This window comes from Artemia sp. Qi Xiang Cuo, chromosome 19, assembly GCF_049724085.1.
Source record: "Artemia sp. Qi Xiang Cuo chromosome 19, ASM4972408v1, whole genome shotgun sequence".
Taxonomy (NCBI): Eukaryota; Metazoa; Arthropoda; class Branchiopoda; order Anostraca; family Artemiidae; genus Artemia; species Artemia sp. Qi Xiang Cuo.
The window spans coordinates 25,050,559-25,074,213 of record NC_142812.1 but is presented as its reverse complement, the minus strand read 5'-3'; the positions used below and the strand labels follow the sequence as shown (position 1 = coordinate 25,074,213).

At 35.7% G+C, this 23,655-nt stretch overlaps 1 protein-coding gene across 3 annotated transcripts in view; it reads left to right on the top strand.

The window, feature by feature from the left end:
* cbc (protein CLP1 homolog) overlaps positions 1–23,435 on the top strand; it is a 58,956-nt gene extending 35,521 nt beyond the window's left edge. For all 3 annotated transcript variants that reach the window (XM_089104803.1, XM_089104804.1, XM_089104805.1), the window contains exons 6-10: positions 621–811; positions 9,986–10,087; positions 14,267–14,387; positions 21,993–22,086; positions 23,271–23,435. In XM_089104803.1, coding sequence (XP_088960929.1) covers positions 621–811; positions 9,986–10,087; positions 14,267–14,387; positions 21,993–22,086; positions 23,271–23,379 — 617 coding nt within the window. In that variant the 3' untranslated portion in view covers positions 23,380–23,435. The remainder of the gene's footprint in view (positions 1–620; positions 812–9,985; positions 10,088–14,266; positions 14,388–21,992; positions 22,087–23,270) is intronic.
* Positions 23,436–23,655: the final 220 nt, after the last annotated feature.

The window sequence follows — 23,655 nt, the reverse complement described above, 5'->3', positions numbered from 1 at the left end:
GCTACTCAATAAATGAATGATGGAATACAAACTTTATTTGTCACATCTGTTTTCTTAAATACTTAAAGTTGTTTACTTAATTTTAAAGTTTTTACTTAAGTTTATTTACTCAAATACTTGAACTTTAAACTTAATTGAATCCTATTGCTGTGCCATTTGTTCGAATTTACCTTTGGTTCTGCTTATCATTTTGGCCAAAAAACAGGAGAGATGGCTACACTTACGCTACTGAAAACCTGCAGGAAATAAGCTAAAACATAATCAATTTCTTTTCCAGCATTTTAGCTCCAGTCTCGAGTACCTATCCTATTTACAGCGAACACAGGTATATCTCGTTATGAACAAAAGTCCCCTAATGGACAGCCTATATGGCGTATCTATCACAAATTGGGGAAAATGATTTAAATGTGTTAATGATTTTTATGGTCAATATGTGTTTGAACGGCCAACAGGGTTTATTATTGGGGTAGGATATAACCCTCTAATAAGTATGTAAATTTGCTTCCTTTTAATAACCAGACGCTAAAGTTCGCTAAAACTGAATAACTTGTTTTAAGCAAAGACGCCCAATCTAGAATAGAATAAAGCCTTACCTATAGAATAAGTCATGTATTTTTCAGTTGCCTATAGCGGTATGATAATCAATACCTGTGGATGGGTGAAAGGTGATGGCTATAAGCTTCTTACCCATGCTGCTGCTGCATTTGAAGTTGACCTAATCATAGTCTTGGATCAAGAAAGGCTGTACAATGAACTGATACGAGACATGCCGAATTTTGTGAAAATCGTTTTCCAGCCCAAAAGTGGTGGGGTAAGTGTGGTTTTTAGCTGAATAATATTTACAAAATAGTTTAGTCTCTTTTCCTTTTCCTTGGCTATGCTATATTGCTGTAATACAGAAAAACAGGGGTATTTGACGAAACATAGTTGACTAAGAGTAGGTGACAGCTGAATTGGGTTCTGGCTAACAAAAAAAAACCTAATATATATAAAGCTATAGCTTCCACTTACCGCTATTGATGCATAGTTGTTTCTTTCTCTTCTTTTCTTTTTTAAGTCATTATTAACAGTCAGTTCCAGTCACACACACGTTCGGTAGTAATGCTGAGCACAATCAACAAGAGCCGCAAAAAATTCGTTGGGTAATTCTTATCAACAACGTAATTTTTGGGGATGTTCAACCCTGTTTTTAATCATTCAATGTCTCGTATACTAGTAACTTTTTATGAGTCAATTATGTCATATTCAGATATAGCAGACCTATGATTTATAATAATTAAAGTGATTATTGTGAATTTTGAAAAGAGCCTGAAACCCCCAAAAATTAGATGTCAAGTTAAATAAATAGTACACATCCAAATTACCATCGTTAAAAATAAAAAATTAGAGTTTTAAAGCATCTCCCCCCCCCCCCCCATCTTGAGAAACAAATAACTCTTTTGTATTGGTAGAAATAATGTGTCTCTTTTTCCTTTTCTCTTTTGCTGACAGTGGTAGCAGGCTATTGGAAAAATTATAGAGAGATGGTTAACAGTACATTTGAAAGCTAATGCTCAAATCTAATTAATTTTTGTAAATTTATAACAGTTTTAAGGGCTCCAGAGTGAAGTATGACATGTAACCAGAAATAGCAGTTTTTATGTTATTTCCAGAGGGGAGAAGACTAAGAAAAATGAAAGACCAGCTATTACCATTATATTCGTTAAAAACCCTTCGCTGGAGGTTTACAATCTCCTAGCAGTCCTTTAAAGCAAGGCCGTACCCAGGATTGTTTTTCGGAGGGGTTTTTACTCAAAGATGTTTTTTTCGGGGGGGGGGGGGGTTACACAAAAAAAAACTGAAAAAAACGCATAAAAAATTTGTTTATATCCATTTTTGTTAATTTTTTACGAGTCAAAAAACATTTCGAGAGGGGTTGCCCCCCTAACCCCCCCCCCCTCTGGGTACTGCCTTGCTTTACAGTCTCCTATAGCTGCAGCAGTAGCTGCTATCAGATAGAAGAGTCAACCACGGCCGGCCAGTTCTAATAAAGGTTTTTAAAATATTTTCTCAAAGACAGTGTGCAGTAAAAGAATTCCTCAAGTGGCGCTAATCTGGAAATAGTAACTTTTATATGGATTTGAAACTATTATTACAACTATTTGATAAATAGTTACAAGTATTTGTAACCATTAACGGACTTCGATATGATGTGAATTCCAAAAAGAGCCTGTAACCCTTGAAACATCACTTGACCTTAAGAAGCACACCAGGGAAATTGCCACCGTTGAAAAACCTTGACTAGAGGTTGATTCTGCTTTTCTAGGGATAGTACTGATGGTGCCCCCTTCTTTTTCTTTTTATCCCAGCGTTAACAGACTACCGGAAAATCCTAGAGAGATGATAAAGGCCTTATATAAAAGCTAATTCTTACATTTACGTGTTTTTGTTGTTGTTGTTTTTTTTTTTTGTTTTTTTTATTTATCTTGGCAGCATCAGGGTAAAGTGCCTTGTGACAACAAAAATTGCATATTTAGGCCTTTTTTTGGAGTAGACAGGGCTACGACACTGGTTAAACCAATTTTAGATGGGTGACTACTAACTATATTGCTAAAATGGATATAAACTCGATTGAGAACATAGACAAAATGCTAGGTGACACAGTGTCATAAGGAAATAAGACTATGATATTTGTTGCTCTATACCTCAATGTCTTGAGCTTCAAAAACAAATCAGGTCTGGGGGACTTTTATCGTTCCCCTCCCATCTTCTAAGCACGAAAAAAATACCCACTTTTCGATTTTGATGGCTAAAAAGTACCTCTTAAATTGTTGGTTCTTCCCCATTTAATAATAGCTAGACTCCCCTCCCCCCTCTCTCTCTCTCTCTCTCTGTCTTTCACTTAATCAAACTTCTGAGTAGGTTTCTGATGAAGCTCTTGCGAAGATGCATGTCAATAAACCAACTGTAGGCCTGGCATTTTCTCCATTTAGTATTTCTGTACAGTTATTTAGTACTTGGATATCATGAGTTGTAGTTTAATGGGGGTTCTTAGACGACGAGACCCACTCTTTGCCTCCTTTTCATAAAAAACTGTGACAAAATATGGAAAAACGCATGCCCTTTTGGAAAAAAATAAGTGGAAAATAGATAAGACTTAAACTCGTGGAGAAACAACTAAGGGCTCATATAAAAGCTAATAAATAAACAAAATAAAGCTGATAAATTTATACTAAAAAAAATCTAATAGATAAATATTGATAAAATAAATATAAACGCGATTATATACATTAGTGAAGTGTTGTGACATGGAACTTAGATTTTATATCGTATTGGTCTTATCTTAGAATAATGAGACTTGATATTCTAGTTCAGATTGTAGTGAGCTCACCTAACAAGCGAGTGGGGATCAGCATTTTCACCATTGTTGTTTTTTCCAAAGAGAATTTTTTTAATTGAAGTACTGAATGTCAGTGCATGGTAGGCTAGGTTATAAAGTCTTGTTTTGCCGAGTCAGATTGAGGTACAAATACATTTTCCTTCATAAAGGAATGTTGCTAATCATTCATAACCGTTTAAATTTAGCCATGTCTTGTTGCAAAATTCTGAAACATGGAATAAGCGAAAATAGGGGAGCTTTTTGTGTATGGTAGATAGATAGATAGGTAGATATTTAATGCTCTAAAGCCGCAAAGGCCATGGTTACATAAAATAACAAACAAGAAAACAACTTACACACATACAACTATAATTTCAGCACTCACCCCACCCCCTTTACAAAAATCTATCTCTATGTGACATACCCAATTTTATATATTTTGCTATCATTCTTATTGTCCCATAATTTTTTGATCCCGTTACTGAAACCAACCACTCACTTGTCCCCACATTACCAAAATATAATTCTTTCCTTAAATCCTGTAATTCGGGACAAAGGACCATGAAGTGAAGCAGATCCTCACCATTTTCTCCACACATAGGGTATGAGTAGGGACCGTCAATTATTCCCTTACCCTCCCTAAATATTTCCTCCTTTTTCTAAGTGCTAGGAAATTACTCCTCCCTGATATATACCGTTTAATTTTTTTACTTTTTAAACCCGCTTTAAAATAAATATCATATCCCCAGACCTCCTTCCATTGCCGGTAAACGCCGAGGGACGCCGAGGCTGCGACTTCACACTGCCATTTCTGAATCTCCTGATCTTCCAGCACACCCTTTACTAATTTTGCTACATTTCCTACTTCCAGTCCTATCCCCTTCCCATCATTCTAAACACCTTATAACCCAAAACTATTTAAGATTGATTTCACCTGGGAAGCCCATGAACTTTTCCTTCTATCCTGCAACACGTGCAGATAAGCTGCATTTACTAACCTATTATTCTGTAAACCAATCACCTTTTCCCAGTATCCTATCATTCTAACCAATCTTTTTACCCTCAATGAAAACAATTCCCGCTTAGCCCTAAAAGTCTCCAATAATTTCCTAAATAAGTTCTCTCTATTTTCTCCCCTTTTTCAAACCCCCAAACTTCCCCACCGTAACTCAATACTGGGCCTACCTTCGTCTCAAAAATTATCTTGTGTAGCCTAATATCTGCTGGTCTTAGATGTCTAAGGGGCTCCTTAATATCGCCCATTAGCCATCTGACCTTTCCAACTCACAATTTGCACCTGGTCACTCCACCTCCCTGAACTTGAAACTTCATCCCAAATAAATAAAATCCTTAACTTCTTTCATCTCTTTCCCTTTAAAATAAAATTTATTCTTTTCCCTTTCTTCGTTTCCAAAAACTAATATAACTGATTTATCAATATTTAAAACTAATTTTTTACTCCCCAAATAACTATCCAAAATCTCTAAAATCTTTTGCAAATCCGGAGCCGATTTCGCAAGCAATACTATGTCGTCTGCAAATAATAAACCAAACAGCTTCAGCGACATTAATTTTAACATAGGGGCATTTCTATTTCTAAAATACTCCTCAATATCATTAATATAAAGAGACAACAAACGCGGTGATAGAGTGTATCCCTGTTTAAGGTCTACATTACTTAAAACTGGCCTAGAATAAAAAATACTTACCTTCACTACTACTTTAACCACCTCATACATTTTCACTATAACTTCTACTAACCTAATTGGCAATCCTAATTTCACCAACACCCCTTTCAACATACTTCTTGAAACTTCATCAAATGCTCCCCTAATGTCCAAAAATGCTGTATATAACGCCTATTTTCCCTATACCTTGTATATTTACTAACTAAAACCTTTAAACAAAATATTTGATCAATTGTACTGTTGTTTTCCTTAAACCCTGCCTGACTTTCAATTAATCTACCTTTATATTGCAACCATTTATCCATCCTATTATACAACACTCTACAAAATAACCTACTGATAGAACTTCCTAAACTTATCCCCCTGTAGTTCTTGTGCAAGTTTCTTTCTCCTTTCTTAAATAATATGATTATAATCGGTATCTGCCAATTTTGCGGCCATAGAAGTGTACTTAGAATTGCCGAGAATATCAATGCAAGCACTGGCAGTATCCATGCTCTTGACCATTTCAACAGTTTAGTTGATACTCCGTCGATGCCCGGTGCTGAGTTCCCTTTCATGTTTTTCAAGGCGTGCCATATTTCTTCTTGTCCAACCGGCTTCAGTAGTTTAGCGTCCTTTGAATTCAACTCCATATTGGATGTCTCGTTTAAACTATCCATCTCCTCTTCAGATCTCTCTTCGTCCTCTTAGGCGTATATCTCTTTGTATTTTTGTTCTAAGCATTCTGGCCAGGTATTGGCGTGAGGGACTGAATTAGTCAACCTTCTATTTTCTGTTGATTTCCTAATTAACTTCCAGAACTCCGTTGTATCATTCACGCTAAATTTCTCCCGTATTTTTTGGCTCTGTTCCTCTTCAACACGTCTCTTCTTCAATTTAAGTAGCCTTTTATATCCCCTTTGCTTGTCCATAAAAACCAGCAAATTTTTTTCCAGATCAACTGTACTACTAGCCTTAAACAATCTAAAAGCTTCTAAAACCTCCTTCTTCTTTTCCTCACATTCCTAATCAAAAAATTCATCAAACCAGTACTCCTACCATTTTTTCTCCTACGTGCCACCTTAGTTCATATCGTATACAAAACCCACGACAAAAAAATCAACAGAACCTGCTATATCCCCTTTCCTTGTCAAATCCTTACTTTTCTGAATAAATGAATCCAGCCCTCTATCTTCAACTAGTACCTTTTTCAACTTCTCCTCGCTATCATTATCAAACCTTAAACCTTCCCTCCATTCAAGCTCATTTCCCATCTTTCCCTTAACTCCATTTTCCGGCTCTCAGCCCATCCTCCCCCTCCTAATTCAACCCTAATAGGCATGTGATCCAACCCAGCCAGCGCCATCACCTCAAAATCCACACAACAAGAAAGGAGCCCCAGACCGATGGCTCAATCATGTAAACTCCATTCAAGATCCACCTCCTCCTCACGGGCTCCTTCTTCCTCCCCTGAATATCCGTTAAAATCCCCTAGAAAAATAAATTAATCGGACCGAAAATATTCTGAAAAACAGTCCATGTCATTTTCCAATCTCTCACAGGTATCTTCATCACTGAAATTGCTGGTTTCCGGGGGTAAATACATTGAACAAAAGATAAACGAGTTACTACCTAAAGATACTCGCACCCATACTAGATTACATGAAACACTTTTCAACCGAAATACATTTCGCCATCTTTTCGTTATCAATAATGCAACTCCTCCATAAGTTCTACCATTCTGCGGTCGCTTTCTTTGTGATCCAAAATAAGAAAAACCTTCTATTCTATCCTGTTTTTCCAGCCACGTTTCTACTAATGATACAACTGAAAAATCACGACAATAAAGAAGACACTCTACTTTGAGATACGAAAAACCCTGAACATTCCAATGCGCTAAATGACACTCGTAATTTGCACCATGGCCCTGCTTATCCTATCCACTATCTGAGCCAATGGGTTGCGACGGGTTAAATAGCCGCCTAGGCTCCATGTTTTTAGGGTCGTCAGCTCTAACCGACTTGCTCTTCTGTCTTAGGTGGTCATCTGGGCTAATAATTTGTTGGCTGTTACGTTTGGGAGTCCCGACAGGCCCGACAAAAGTTGATGTGAAGTGTTTTTTAATAACCGGAGTTACACTGTTCACCCCATTTATTTCGTTATCACTACTAAGCTCCTCCACTACATTAAAGAAAGATTGAATTGAGAATGAAGATCCTGAACGTGATCTTGAATTGCTAGGTTCTTCCAGGTTAAACCGATTATTTTCAGAAACCAAACTCGTCACTAAACTTTTTTGCGGCACTGATTAAGACCCAGGTTCACGGTGAAACTTTTTTCCAACATTTTCCTTAAAAAGGGTTAGGGTACTCGCTGATGACTCTATATTAGGGGCATTCGTAACCTTAACTACAGATTGCTTGTCAAAGCTATACGTAAAACACTGTTGACCAATATATAACTTTGTCCCTCTTAGTCTTGCTTCTCTATTTTCTCCTCTAGCGCGTTCAAGAAAAAGCTTTAGGCGGTTACGGACGGACAGTTCACGCTCTGTATAATCGGGACTAACACCAAGACCCGCCCTTTTCAGGTGAGCACTTGACCGCAATATAATATCACGAATGTAACCGCTTGTGAACTTAACCAACACCGGTCGCGTGCCTTGTTTAGCATTTAGCCGAAAAATGTCTCTAATGTCCATCATTTTCAGCCCTAAATTTGGCACATGTAAGTTCAGTGCTTTCATTACATCACATCTTCTCGTAACGAAGAACCTTTGTTTGCAGGATCGAAATTATACAGGACCAAATTATACTTTTTAGACTCATTTTCGAGCCTTTGCAATTTTACGTTAATAGTCGACATTTCAGCTTGCAAACTTAGGTAATCTTTCTTCAATTGTGAAGCATCTTCCGAAAACTTCTCTTTCTGTCGAATCAATTCGCAACGAAATAGCAGATAGGTCGTTTCTAATTTCTTGAACCTGCGACAAAACTCTTTCTATTCCGTTCAATTTTCGATTAATTTCTTGTAGAGTTTCAGATAAATTAACATAAATTTCCACTTAGCATAGCAAGTCTTATAAAGTAAGGTTTCCACTTAACATGAGAATTCTTGTCAATAGGAACTGGTTTTTCAAGTCATTTCACTGCCTGTGTACTTAGATGTTAGCGGAATGAATGCTGAAATAATATTGAATAGCTAAAAGATTGCATTTCACGGATCGCAGAGGCCTAATTAAATACTTCTTTGTAAAAACAGTTGTTTGCTAGTAGCAGTCGAAAAACTTGAAATGTATTTGTTTTTTCAACTTTCCTGTTAAATACTTATTGTGTATCATGATACTTTTTGAATTATCGCAGCTTAGTGTGTCTAGATTTACCACTCACTGTTTCTCATTTAAGCTACTGACTGAGAGAATTTCTCAGCAACGACAAAAAGTGATTCTTCATCATTTTTTTCACGCCTTTACTACTTTAGGGAAATTGCTGTTTGTTAAATATTGTATTTTTCTTACTCCTGAACCAGCCTTTTTATTTTATTTTATTTTTTAATTTGAGCGTTTGCATTCTCTTTTGAAATATTATGTCAGAAATCTGTATTCCATTTAAGCTGAGTTTCTGTTCAGCTCAGTGAGGCTGCTAAATTGAATTTACTGCTGAGCTGACGCAATAAACGAACAATTATCAGGGTGCTCCTGTTAAAGACGCTAAAGCCCTGGCACATAAACGGGCACACATTCAAGAAAGAGTAACAGTTAAGTAGTAATAATTACGTGTAAGCTAATCTGTATTGTAATAAGACACTTGATGATAAAATCAAGAACATAAAAAAGCACACCTACATATAGAAACGTAAGGCTTCCCCAATCTATCATTTCATGAAAGAACAGTGCTGTCATTTCACTAAAATATAGGTTGGGTGAAGAATTTATTTTTTCTCAATTTAGAGGCGGGTAAATTTATTTTTTCGAAATCTAGGGAGGGGGGGTAAATTTGTCTTTTTTTTTAATTTTTCATGAAAATATCAAGAAGGCCATTTTCCAATGAAAATTCCCTCAAAATGACATTTTTAAAAATCCAGGGTTTTAGGGGGGAAATCTAGGGGTATTTGTCCCCCACCCCAATTGATGCCACTATCTAAGGTTTGTTCTTCCCACAATGAAAGTCAATGACAGAACCGCGCTTGATTTTGTACCGTGAGTAAAATGATATATTTAAAATACAAAGAATAAAGTTCCTTCTTTCTAAAGATAATTCCGACTTCCTCTAATTAAGTTTAAATCTAGTTATATTATTTTATTTTATTTTATATTATTTTATTTTATATGTCTGTATCTAGTCAGACGACAGGTAATTAGTTCGTATGTCTCCAAAGTACGTTCCCAGAAGGAATCTGATTTCAAACCAAACGATGCGATTGTAAAATTACCCGACGGAACCATAGATTTTCTTATCATTTTTATAGTTTGCTTAGCCTATCACTCGACCTAAGAAAAATTCACTCGGCGGAAACGGTGCGACCTTTAACGCCTTAAACGGCACAGTCATTTTTCTCTTTTATCGCTACAATTTTATATTAATACAGAAAGGCACAAGTGTTGGCCATCTGCGGAGTCGAGTCTAATACTAGCAGTGGTCCAGGTACTATCGATATCAAAACTGAGTTGGAGCATGACTTGTTTTCGATTGACTAAGATAGAACCTACATTTTGCAAGAGGTAGTATGTAGTCTCTTTGCTGTTTGTGTTTAAGTTGCGAAATCTTTTGTTTAAATGAATTATACAACCTAAAAAAGAATCTTCTCTAGATGTAGAGCCTGTTGGTTGGGCGGAAAAATACTTAAATAACATAACCTAAAAATAGAAAGAAAAAAGAAGAGAAATTTAGATCCTTGCTCCTTCTCACTGTTTGCTTAATCCTATTCATTAACTCACTCTGTTGTATGTGCTTTCTAGGCAGTTGAGAGGAATAGACAGTTTCGTATTAATACAAGGGAGTCTAAAGTTCGCCAATATTTCTATGGACCTAAGAATACCCTCTTTCCACAAAACGTCCAGGTAAGTGTTATTCTCAAAGTAAAAAGTAGCAGGATTTATTTCTAGTAGTAGATGTTTAGGGAATACGCGCCAGTAAATAATTTTAGAATAGTTTTCAAATTTCAAAACTTTATCTTAGCTCATAGACTTAGACATATTTTATTAAACTTACTCTTTTTAGCGCTAAAAGCACTAATACCAAGGGTTTTTACAAATACGACGAAGTTAAATAACAAATACGACAACAAAAAATTAATTAAAAAACCGTATTACTTTTCTTAGGATTTGTTGACCATGTCTGTAAAAAAGGGGACAAGGAAATGCTGGTAGCGAATCGTACGGCACGTCATTGGATTTAGCTTGTATTGTCTCCGGGTACAGGACGTCACGGTGGCTAGCGGGGGCTGAATCGGCATGTGGTTGCTGCTACGGCGTAGGGTATGGCCGAACTGGCAAATCAGCTTCTGATGGCGTTTAAAAAGCAACCCCAGGCCATGAACCTTAAGCGCATTGTCATAAGTAGTGAAGGCCTGACCCAGCATAATATTACAAGCCCGTATTTGAATAGCTTCGATATGTTGACACATCCCACCACTCAACTGTACACTAGGGCCCCACACTGGGCGCGCATATTCAATGATGGGTAGGATGTAAGTCTTGAAGGCAAGCTTCATGGAATTCACACTGAACCCGAACTGGTTCATGGTAATCAGTGACTGCAGCGCTGCATACCCTTTTCGCACAAGGTCACGTACGTTGTTGATGAACTTGCAATCAACGGAGAAAATTACCCCCAGAATTTTCTAACTGTCAACTCTTTTAAACAAGGTAGGGGGCTCCTGAGTCAGATTTAAGAGGGTTGAAACGCAACACCTTGCACTTTCTGCTCATTGAGGGTAAGGCTAGCTCGCTCTCATTCATTCTCAAAAACCGTGGGTAGACTAGGATCAAAAAGGGGGATCGCTGTTTGGCCTTCTAGTAGGTATTTGAGTAAGAATAACAGATCATCAACGAATTTATATCTGTCCTTAAAAGTACGCAGGATGAAGTTAATCACAGCGAGGAAAATAATTTTGGCTAGTTTAGTGCCCTGAGGGGCACCGCAAGTGATTGGGAGAAATGCAGAATTTGAATTGTCTTCGCTAAGAGCGAAAACGCACAGCTCCCGCTGGGAAAGAAAATCAGCGACTAGACGCAGCAAGCCACTTTTGGCGCCCATTTCACTTAGGTTATTGAGAGCGATAATGTGTTTAATGAGATCGAAGGCTTTCCTGTAATTAGCGACGGCCAAGTCTACGAAGCTTTTCCCTTTCTCGAGCCACGATAGAATGTCGTCATACAGACGCACTAAGTACACTGACATGTTGGAGCCACTGATGCATCCGTAATGGAAAGGGTCTATATTTGGTTCTATATCACTCATCAGCAGTCTTGCAACGAAGGTCTTTGTTACCTTGATAATGCAGGGAGTCAGCGAGATTGGCCTTAAGTCATCGCTTGATCTGGGTGGGGATTTCTTAGGGATCACTTTGATTTAGGATTTATTCCAGGGGTTAGGAAATTTGCCGAGTGTTATACAAAGGTTGATGATACTAGCGAGAGGGGTAGCAAGGAAGGGCGCAAATTCACGAAGAAGACGCACTGGGATTTCTCCAGGATATGAGGAACTACGAGGTTTGAGCTTTAGTAGTTCTGTGCACACTTGATGGGGCTCAAATGACGGCCGTGAAAGTTCACAAGGTGCACTAGTGTCAAGGACTGCAGCTAGTTCCTCTTGTGAGAAACTCGGTTAAGTGGTGCAAATACCAGCAAAAAAACCATTAACCTCAGTAGCTGTTACGTAAATGTCGTCCTCTTTCAGGATTTTTAAGTGAGGATCACGGGTTTTACCTGTTATCCTTATCCCTGACTCATGCAATTTTTCGCTGTTAATGAATAGGGTAGGATCAAGATGGTCAGATGCATAAGTTCTTCTGGCTGTGTGACAAAGAGCAACGACTTTGTTGTGCAATCGAGCATCATGTGACTGGCCCCGCTGTTTGATAAGGGCTTTAATCTCAGGTGTGATCCACGGTCGGTTAGTATAAGATCTATAGACTGTTTTTGTTGGAAAGGGCTCCTTGTATTTTTGTACAAGACGGAGTTGAAAGCTGAGTCTCATTCTGCTGAAAGATTCTGCTCATTTATGATTTCTGAGAAATCATGTTGGCTGATCCGGCGTCCGAAAGAACAAATATTTGACTCAGTGGTGGGACGTCCAACTTCTTCGAACTATAAGTTTTAGTTCAATAAGAAGAAAATGTAAATTTTGAATCATTTTGATTTAGAATCAAACTTCAAGTTCTATGTCCAACTGTTGAGAAGATTGAAATATTTTGGATTCTTGTAGTCCCGGGGCTTAGGTCGTCAAATTATACAAATAAACCGTTCAATAATAGAGGCTTCGTAGGTACATTGTAAAATAAAGGTAGAAATATATAACAGCGGGTGAAACTTTTAACGAAAGGTAGCGAATTCAAATTTTCACCCTAATCAGGATTAAAATGTAGACTGAATTAAAAATTTAATCTGCTATTATATTTTTCTATATTATATTCCAGTCATAAATGGGAAGACAGACTAGTATAAGAAATCATTTATATCCAATTTAGGAGGAAGGCAATCATGGTGCCCCATGTCTACAGACTTTTGCTACGTACAATAAGAGGGCAAAAAGTGGGGCCTTGGAGCCCCAGCTCCTTTTCTACTTGAATACGGTCATAGAAATTGCTTCATTGATAAATTGAGTGATAAATTGAATTGAGGATATTCAGCTTTACAGAATACCTTCAAACCACAAGAATGAATTTATAGCGTTGCAGAAAGCATCTAATTCTCCTGTTTCTGCTACTTGTTCTTGCACGACTAATCCAGTCCCAACTTAGATTCTACGCCGACTGTTCCTATTTATATGGCTGAATTTTATCAGTCAACTGAAGGGGAATCATGGAACATTAAATTATCTGAATGAAATATATAAAGGTTGTAAATACATCTTTTAGATGTCCTTTTTGAGATTTTAGATACCTCTAAAATACCACATTTTAGTAATTCATTACAATATATTAATAATAACGATTTCCACTTAATTCTCCACACCGAAATAAATCAAACATTGACGAACAATTTTAAATGAAATTTAAATTTCGGTCATTTTTGGATTTTTAGATTGGCAATGACTATTTCGAGTCGAATATCGCAATTTATAAATCCTAAAGTAAAAGCAAATAAATGTTTCGTAGATAAAGTTAAATTTTCAGTATAATTGGTATTGAAGGATTTTTTCAAGTCTTTATTTACTTGCAGTTTGAGTTTGTATTAAGCAGTATGCAGCATACATGTTTCACAAATGGTTATCAATTTTTACAAGATTGTGTATCTAAAATTTCTGTGCGTTTCGATTGCAGATCTGTGGCTAGCATTTGAACTTCGAAATCCAGAAGTAAAACATATTGACACTTATTTTATTTATGCTGTTTAATCTCCACCAAAGCTAGTATTGCATGGAAAGTCATTTGCAGAGCCTGCAAGTTGCTTTCCGTGTTTTCTTTCAGATGTTCATATTGTAATTTAAGCCTTATATTTATAATTAGCTGCTTAAAAGACTCTTAAATACCAATTTTGATGGAAATCGAACAACATTTGTGAAATATAATCTTGTTACGTTCTCAATTATTTCAGTATTAGACTGAGACTTGTATCAGCAAGCTCAGGAATCCTTCGGTGCAGAACATTGTGAAAATTTAAGTTATTTATGAGACAATTAGGCTATTTACTGTATTCTGCTTTAAAAGACACTCGATTTGTAGTTTTAGTCTCTTATTTGTAATTAGACAAAGAGAAAACCAAAAATAACAACTTTGGTGGAAATCAAACACCATTCGTGAAGTTTTCTCTCAGTTTCCTTTCGTTAGAGTAGTACCCTGACCTCAAGTTACCATGATATGACCAGAGTCTCCTAACCCCTTACCCCAGGACGTCAAAAGGCAGAAGTTCTGCCTTTAGGGATAAGAGGCAACTTCCAAAAGGAACTTTGTTTCCTCTTGCAAATTATTTTGTAGTTAATGGTTCAGTGTTGTGTAGTGGGATGTTTTGTGGTCGTCAGTATTGACTATAATTCAAATTAGTTTGATTTTTTTAAAGCTGATTCACTGTATCTAGGTCAATTTTGATGACCTTAAAGTGTTCAAGATAGGTACCCCAAAAGTATCTGCAGCTCTGCTTCCTGAGGGTATGATACCTGATGAAAACAGTATGACACGGATCCTGCCCGTCTCACCTGGTAAGTCTCTACAAGTTCAAACTTTGGCTAAATTTTTAGGAAATCTCTTTTGACATGGCTATCCTATGGCGCAAGTCCTAACATAACTCATACCTGTAGGGTGTTGAGTTACATTTGACTGTTACTGTGAGTCTTGTCCCTGTTTATTTTGATCCGCCGCTGCTTCAAAGGTTTTCAAGCTCTTTTTTGAAATTCCTAGAAATTTGTTTTCGTTATTAATCTAAAATTTTAAGTTTAACATGCATAGAAGCTAATATTCCTGAATTAGAGTCATATGGTGACTTTTTGAAGTTATTGCAAAGCACTCTTTACTAGGTTGTAACTATTGCTGTAGCCATAATCTGTATCCGTGGATGTGCACGTCAAAATCTGCATTAATTTGCAAACCCTGACTATTTTGTCTTTCTGATGGATTCCATACCTACATAGTTAAACATCCCGAGATTGTTGTGTTGATAGGGTAGTCATGTTATAAAAGTTCTAAAAGCTAATTCCTTTTAATATTATAGTATAAAATCAATAAAATATATAAAATAAGTACATATTTTATATATATTTTTACAAGAAACATTGCCACATGGAAAAGGGAATCAAAGATCCACATGACTTCTCAATCCACACTAGAAGCCTAAGTGATGAGGTTCAAACGAGTGGGATTTCAACAAAGTAATTTAAGGATATTGTCGCGCTTTTCAACTTTTCAATGTAAATAAATAGTAATAAAAACAATATAATATAATTAGTGTTGGAAGACCTGAAGGCCGTTTAGAAAAGTCGTTATTACATCGATCTTATTATAAAAGCATTAAACTCAAAACTAAATACTACGTACTCATGCAACGTTTACGCCTTACCTCCATCGCCTTCAACATAAATTTTTCAGCATAACAATCGTTTGTGGAGTTGTTGATGTAAGAATACCCATTTCATTAAAATTTCCCTCCAGCCAATTGGCCCTAATTTTAGATAGCTCACGGCACCTCAAGTAAAAATGGCCCAAATCATTCTCATTCGCATCGCAGAGCGGGAAATCTTTCTTTGCTTCAGTACTTCCCCTAAATTTTCAAAATTTGCTTCCCTATTCGTAGACAGTTTACTTTAAACTTGATCCATATCCTTCTCTATTTTTTCACGCCTATCCTTCCTCAACGTTTTTAGTCCCTTTATTAGTAGTCATCGCCATCGCAGATGGAGAAAAATCACTGATTTCGGTCTTTTGGATTCCTTCGGCTTCATTTCTTAAAGTGTTTAGCATGAGTTACACTACTTGAATAACATCGTTGTTTTGAAAATACAGTTTGGTATACAAAATGGAAGGGAAATTCATATGAAAGTAGTATTACAGAAGAAAAGTAAATGCCAGCCAACATGGGACAAAAGCAACGATCCCTTTTTCTTTGTTTCATGTTTTCTTCACTTTTTTATGCTTACTTTAAGTCATAAAACATGATTAAAATTGTTTTTGGTCGTACAGGAAATGTAAGATGGATCTCAGCTACTTAGAGGTTTGAGAAGGCAAGTTTGTTTGTTTCTTGTTTTTTTAATGTAAATCGATGTAACATTTGACTACTCGTAAACTTTACAATGCTGATATTTTATAAAGTTGTATTTTTTTTAAATAATGAATCCTTTTTACTATAAATCCTGACTTTCAGTTTAAAAAACGTGTTTTTTTTTTAATTTAATCACTGTTAAGGCTAAATGGACCCTGTAACTTACTATCAAACAGTTCGTGGTAACGAACTGTAAGTAAGGAGCGACCCGGCTCAATGGTAACCGAAACTCTAGAAAACGGGTTTTTGATACCAATAGATATATCAAAAGAATCAGATTTCAATGCTGATTTCAAATATATAACTTTCATCAAGTTTAGAGCTACCCATCAAAAGTTATGCGCCTGAGAAAATTTGGCTGATTTTCAAAAAAAGGGGGAAAGACCCCCTAAAAGTTATAGAACCTTAATGAAAATCACACCATCATATTCAGCGTATCAGAGAACCCTACTGTAGAGGTTTCAAGCTCCTATCTACAAAATTGTGGATTTTTCCATTTTTTGCCAGAAGAAAGATCACGGATGCGTGTTTATTTGTTTTTTTGTTTGTTTGTTTTTTTTTTTTTTTTTTCCCAGGGGTGATCGTATCGACCCATTGGTACTAGAAAATCGTGAGATAGCTCATTGGAACGGAAATTAAAAGTTATAGTTCCATTTTTAAGTGACCAAAAAAAATGGAGGGTAACTAGGCCCCCTCCCACGCTTATTTTTTTACCAAAGTCACCCGATCAAAATTTTGAGATAGCCATTTTGTTCAGCATGGTCGAAAATATAATAAATATGTCTTTTGTGATGACTTAATCCCCCGAAGCACCCAGAGGGAGGGCTAAAAGATATGAACTTTACCCAATGTTAACATATAGTATTGGTTATTCGGAAGTATACATAAGTTTTCAGGAGTTTTTTTTTCTGGTAGTGGGAGGGATGGGTGGGGCGGGAGTTATATTGGAGGATCTGTTCATGAAAGAGGTTTTCCTGGGGGAAGGGAAATCGCCATGAAGGGGGCGCCGGACTTGCCAGCATTATTTATTGGTTATTGGGAAGTATACACCAATTTTCAGGAAGGATTTTTTCTGGAGGGGGGGGGGGGGCTCGCGGCGGGAGGGACTCAGAAGGAAATGTACGGGGAGGATGTTCCTTTGGGGTAAGGGACATTTCTATGAAGGGGGTGCCGGATTTCCAAGCATTATTTAAAAAACGATCAGAAATTAAATAAAAAAAAACCAAGTTTTTTCAACTGAAATGTAAGAAGGAATATTAGAGCTTAAAACGAACATAAATTATAACGTATGTTAGGGGGTTCTCCCCCAAGTCAATACCTCGCTCTTTACGGTACAGTTTTTTTTTAGTGCTTTCAAAAGATCTATCTAATCTAATTAAACGGCCTGTGTGATTCAGGGGTTTGTGAATTAAATTTTTTTTAACTTTTAACGTAAATAGCGTGGTATTGACTTAGGGCAGAACCCCCTCATATACGTAATAACATATACGTAATAAAAAAAACAATAAAAAAACAAGCGATAAGGCTAAATAGTAACCGAAACTTTTAAAAACTGAATTTTGATGTCAATAAATGTATCAAAAGAATGTTTTTATAATGCTGATTATAAATATATAAATTTTTTTAAGTTTAGTATTACTCATCAAAGGCAACAAGCCTGAGGAAATTTACTCGATTTTTTAAAGAGGGGGAAACATCCCCTACAAGTGAAAGAATTTTAATGAAAATCACAACGTCAGATTCAGCGTATCAGAAAACCCTATTAAATAGGTTTCAAGCTCATATCTGCAAAAATCTGCAACTTTGAATTTTTGCCAGAAGAAAAATATACGAATATAGAAGTTAGTTACGTAAGTTAATTTGTAAAGACATTCATTTAGCAAAAGAAAAGTAAAATTTTTATGCAAATAAAAGCTGCATTAACTAAAAAACGATCAGAAATTAAATAAAAACACAAGTTTTTTAAACTGAAAGTAAGGAGCGACATTAAAACTTAAAACGAACAGAAATTATTCCGTATATGAAAGGGGCTGTCCCCTCCTCAACGCCTCGCTCTTTATTCCGTATATGAAAGGGGCTGTCCCCTCCTCAACGCCTCGCTCTTTACGCTAAAGTTTTTTATTGTTTTAAAAAAAATTGTGAGACAGAGTCAAACTTTAGCGTAAAGAGCGAGGCGTTGAGGAGGGGACAGCCCCTTTCATATACGGAATAAAGAGCGAGGCGTTGAGGAGGGGACAGCCCCTTTCATATACGGAATAATTTCTGTTCGTTTTAAGTTTTAATGTCGCTCCTTACTTTCAGTTTAAAAAACTTGTTTTTTTTATTTAATATCTATCCTAGTTACTGTGTTACGATACTTATTACACTGTTTATTGCATTACCATGATTAAGATATTTGATTCAGATTGCAAAAATTCAAAAGAAAAGAGAAGGCATGTTAGTTAAAGTTTCTTTGGATCACGGGGTTATATGTTAGACTTATTAGAAGGCTCTGTTTTTAGATTTGGATAAATATAAGAAAATAAGTTTTTTCAACTGAAAGTAAGGAGCGATATTAAAACTTAAAACGAGCAGAAATTATTATGTATATGAGGGGGGTTGCCCCCTCCTCAACACCTCCTCAGCATCAGTGAACTTTCTTCTAGCAAAAAATACAAAATTCCACATTTTTGTAGATAGGAGCTTGAAAGCTCTACAGTAGAATTCTCTGATACGCTGAATCTCAGGTGTGATTTTCATTAAGATTCTCTGACTTTTAGGGAATGTTTCCTTCTTTTTTCAGAAATCAGGCAAATTATCTCAGGCTCGTAGCCTTTTATGGGCGAGACTAAACTTAACGAAACTTATATATTTGGAATCAGCATAATAAGTCAATTCTTTTGATATATTTATTGATATCAAACTTCTATTTTTAAAAGTTTTGATTACTATTGAGCCGGGTCGCTCCTAACCTACAGTTCATTACCGCGAACTGTTTGATGTGTCTTGCCCAATATATTATCAATAACCCGGTCGTCGTAAGGCGCTGGACTAGCTGTGGAATTCTTTTATTCTTTAGTATTATTGCAAAAAACTTGGTTTGCAAAGCTGGGGTACAATTTTTATTTCAAAAATATTCTTTTTTGACTACTACAAAGCTTAAAAAAAGGATAATATATTATTATTTTCGTTGCCTATTTACCTTGAATCTCTCAAGTTCTTATTAAAGACGTTTTTCCGGTCTTTGATCGATCTTCTGTTTTTCTGTTGTCTTCTGTTTTGTTCTTTTTTCTGTTTCCGCTTCACCATGGAATTAAGATCCGAACCAAGAGCAGGTCTTCGCTCAAGCAAAGACCGGGGACCTCCATAGTCAAGAAATATTGGTCAGAGAAATAAAAGTGAGGTGTCACTTCGATCGCCTCTCAAATAGAATAAAGGAAAATGCTCAGATGAAAAAGAACATACAGAAACAGTTTCTCTTATTGCCAAATCATGTGGGGTTGTAGTTAATACAGTTTTCCATCCAGTCCATTCAGCAAGGATCATGACCGCTCAGACGATAATTTCAGGTTATTCTCTTTACTAGGAAAAGCTTTTATGGCAAGAAACTCAAATTTCTCAAGCTAGAAGCACAGAAAATGTTAGAAGATAATTTTGTTTTATCTCCCTTCAATGGATTATAGAATCCATTTGACATATCCTTTTCAAGAAAGTATTAATTTGGCTCCAAATTCGTCAGGAGGACATTTTATTCATCCAGAATTTAAAATAAGCCTTTAAAATTTACAGTAATATATTTAGTAATATATTTAAAGCATTACATTTTTATATATAATATATTTATATATTTACATTTTTATCCAAAGTAAAAAATTCCACAAAAGTTGAAAAGTTGCCTTTATTATACTTACAAAAACTATATACCCTGTTTTTCATCAAAATTGAATTTTTTGCAATAACATAAATAAAAGAGAATTCTGACCGTCTTAGTTCAATCGAATATATTCGACCACAGTCGTTTGGTGGTAAATATTAAATTAAAATGAAAGGAAAAACTTTAGTAAGATGTGCCTGTTTTTTATTGCATAACAAATTAAATCTTGGTGGAATGTCTGACACTGCTAGACGAAAGACCTCCAACATTTTTTAGCAATGAACGATATTGGGGTTTGATATGTGTTAAAGCTCAGAAAGTAACTTCCCATAAACATATGGTGTTGAGTGGTAGAAGAACATATAATACCATATCTGCAATTGTGGGAAATTCAGTTTTAGTTCTGATCCAGAATTCAGTCAAGGGCTTTTATGGAAGTTGTAGTTTTAAGTTTTAATGACTGACTCGAAAGCTCAGCAAATTCCTCTTGAGCTGTAAGTGGCATGAGAATCTCAGTTAAATCAATACAAAACGGATATAGAATCCAAGCTACCTTTTTGAAATCAATATTTAATATGAAATATGTACGGAACTAGGTTTCTAGCGCTTTTAAGTGATCTAAATTATCTTTGCAGTAAAATTTTTAAAGTGATTTCTCTTGATTATAAAATGGTCGACACTGGAAAATATTTCGAACGATTTTTTTTTCTATCCTATCTTTCCAAATTTTAATTTTGTTAATAAAACTCTCAATTTTATCATTAGAAGTAAATATATCGTATTTTTTTCCTTGAAGAGACAAGTTCAGATCGTTTAATTTAGCAAAGATATCCGATAAATAACACAGCTTGGATAACCATAAAGTCGTTTTGAAGAAAAGCAGCAAGTTCACATTTTTGTTCGGTTAAAAATACTTCAATTCCGTCTTTTAGTAATAATAATCTTTTTAAACTTTGACCTCTTGACAACCATCTTACTTCTGCATGTAATAATAAATTTTGTATAGATGGAATCTGTATCCTTACAAAGATTTGAAAATAAGTGACTGTTAATGGCATGGCTCTTAGTAAAATTTATAATCTTAACAGCCTTCTGAAGCACATCGTTCAATTATGGTGCTAATTTTTTTGCTGCAAGGGTCTCTCGGTGAATAAGGCAGTGAGTAAAAGTTATACGGTAATAATGAACAGCTTGAAAAAATGATTTAAAACCAATGCTTTTACCCGTCATCGCTCTCATCTGTGCATATTCCACAGCAATTTTTCCATTCTAGGAAAATGGAAAAAGTCTTTAAAAATTCATCAACTTTACAATATATGTATTTCCTGTAGTATATTATAAATACTGACTTTAATATTTAAATATTTGACTTTAGAATCTCTTGCGACCCCATTATTTTGCTACGCGACCCCATCGGGGGTCGCGACCCATAGTTTAGGAAGACCTGATGTACAGTAATATATTTTATATTACAAAATAAACTATTTGAATAATATCGCACTCTTTTGTATGCAGAGTATGAATTTATGTCGGATGTTCTTTGTACTAGATGGACTAAAACATATTTGTCACAGGAAATGTTTATACTTATTCCCGCCATTTACCCGTGCGTGCAGCCATTTAAACATTTGCCTCTCAATTACTCGGACTATCTGTCTTCTCTTTTTCTTTCTACAATTAGCCATGTCTTGATGCCTACTGCGAAATACTTGATTGTCAATCCAAAATCAACGGAATTCAATTCGAGTTCAAATCAGTTCGATTTGAGGAATAGGAGAAAGAAGCCCTTTCCTTTTGATCATAAATATATTTGTGTTTTGTGAATTATGACTATCTTCAAGTGTTGCATAGAGAATGAGTGTTTGCACCAGTCAAGGACAGATCTAACGGTCAACTCACTACTTTATGGTGATTCCATCACGTAGGTGCGACACTCCCTTTCGACGTTATAAGTGAAGAAATAAAAAAAAACATTTACCCCTTTTTTTCTAATATATTATTCTGTATCACTGGTAGCTATTTCTATGTATTATATGTCTAATTATTACATAATCGACTTATTATGTGCTTTTATAGTTTCATTCTAGTGGCAAAATGAATATGTTTCAAAGTTTTGTGTGTATTTTGTGTTTTTTCTTTCCCTTGTTAATTATAAAACATGTTCTAATTGGCTGAAGCTGATTATGTATTATTTTATAGGGCCAGATTTGTTACATCATATTATGGCCATGAGTTACGCGGAGTCAACTGAAGAGGACTTACTCACAACCAATGTTCTTGGATTTGTCTGTGTGTAAGTTTCCCCCCCCCCACTTCTTCTTTTTTAATAATTAAATGGAACTTAATACACTGAATTAAAAAGCTTTCTAACATAAATGGGTTTATCACAAAAAAAAAATTCAGAAAAACATTAGTGTCGAATTAGTGTCAATAAATTATTGGTGTTTGAGTTCGAGTATTGTTCAGATAAACTAAAATTTTATTTTTTAAGTAGCTCTTACAAGCAAACGTTAATGAACTTGTACTTCTTGCAAAAAGATAAAAACTCAGTAGAAATAAAAATTATAAAAAAATATACGACTCTCACTAAAGAGACAACGATAAAGATTTGTCAAAAAATTAACTCGGTTGAACGCTGGTCAATGGATTGATCAGGTCAAAAAAGTGAAATCAGTGCAAAGAGGACAAAGTAGTTTTAGCGTGTTTAAAATTGTTTCAGTTGAAATTACCATAATTTCCAACGAGTTTAGGCCTGGAAAATATCCTGGATGAGGCCCAGGTGTTTTGGCAATGCTGTATTTGGAAGAGTTGACTTTATAAGTTCTATAATTTATCTGCAGTCTGTCAGTAACTAGTATGACTGTATCTTTACGGATAAGGTTCACCGTTTAACGTTTTGCCTTGGATTACTAGAGTATTTTCATTTTTAGCAAAATCGGAAGCAATAAAGTAATATTAAATAAGAGTCTTATGATGATGGAATTTGTAAGATTTTAGGTCAGTCTTAACGACAGTTGACACTTTAGATATAATTGTATGCTACATCCAGTAGAGATATTCCAGACATACTTTTTAGATTATCCAGGACAGTGAAAAAATCTGCGAAACTTTGCAAGTGGCATACGCAGGGACATACGATCGTAAACTTGACAAAAGTTATCCCTGCGATTATTGCCTCCTCCCCTTCAAAAGGGGAAATTTTTTAAAAGTCTCCATCAGTATATGATAGGCTCCTTCCCCCTCTCTCTCTCTCTTCCTCCCTCCCTCTCTCTCTCTTTCCCTTTCTTTCTGTCTCCCTCTCTGTCTCTCTTTTTCACCCTCTCACTCACTTTCTTCCATTTTTCCGCATCGACATTAAGCCTCTCCCCCTTTTTCTGTTTCCCCCATCACCCTCTTTACTTCTCTATCCCTTTCTCTCTCTCTCTTTTTCTTCCTCTAAAAAATATGAATATCATTTACTAACTAGTCTTTTTATAGGCTTAATGTCGATACTGAGAAACAGAAGTTGACACTGCTCTCACCGCATCCTGCACCTCTTCCTAGAAATATATTTCTCATTTCAGATGTTCAGTATATGGAAATATAATTAAGCCTTGTATTGTACAAATACATTCATTTTATTAAATTTTTTTAATTTGGAAATATTGTTGCAATAGCAGTGTTTCTTCTTTAGCTTTCTTTTGTTATTTTAGTGTAGGTTGTTTTTAGTGTTGTTGTTAGTGCAGGTTACGTGTCTTACGTTACTGACGTTTGATAAGCAGAAGCGACCGAATCATTGAGTGTTGGACGTCTGTAAATTCTAGGGATCTCGTTGCACGTCTGCTAAAGAGAGCCAAATGATGGACTCATAAATTAAAATCTT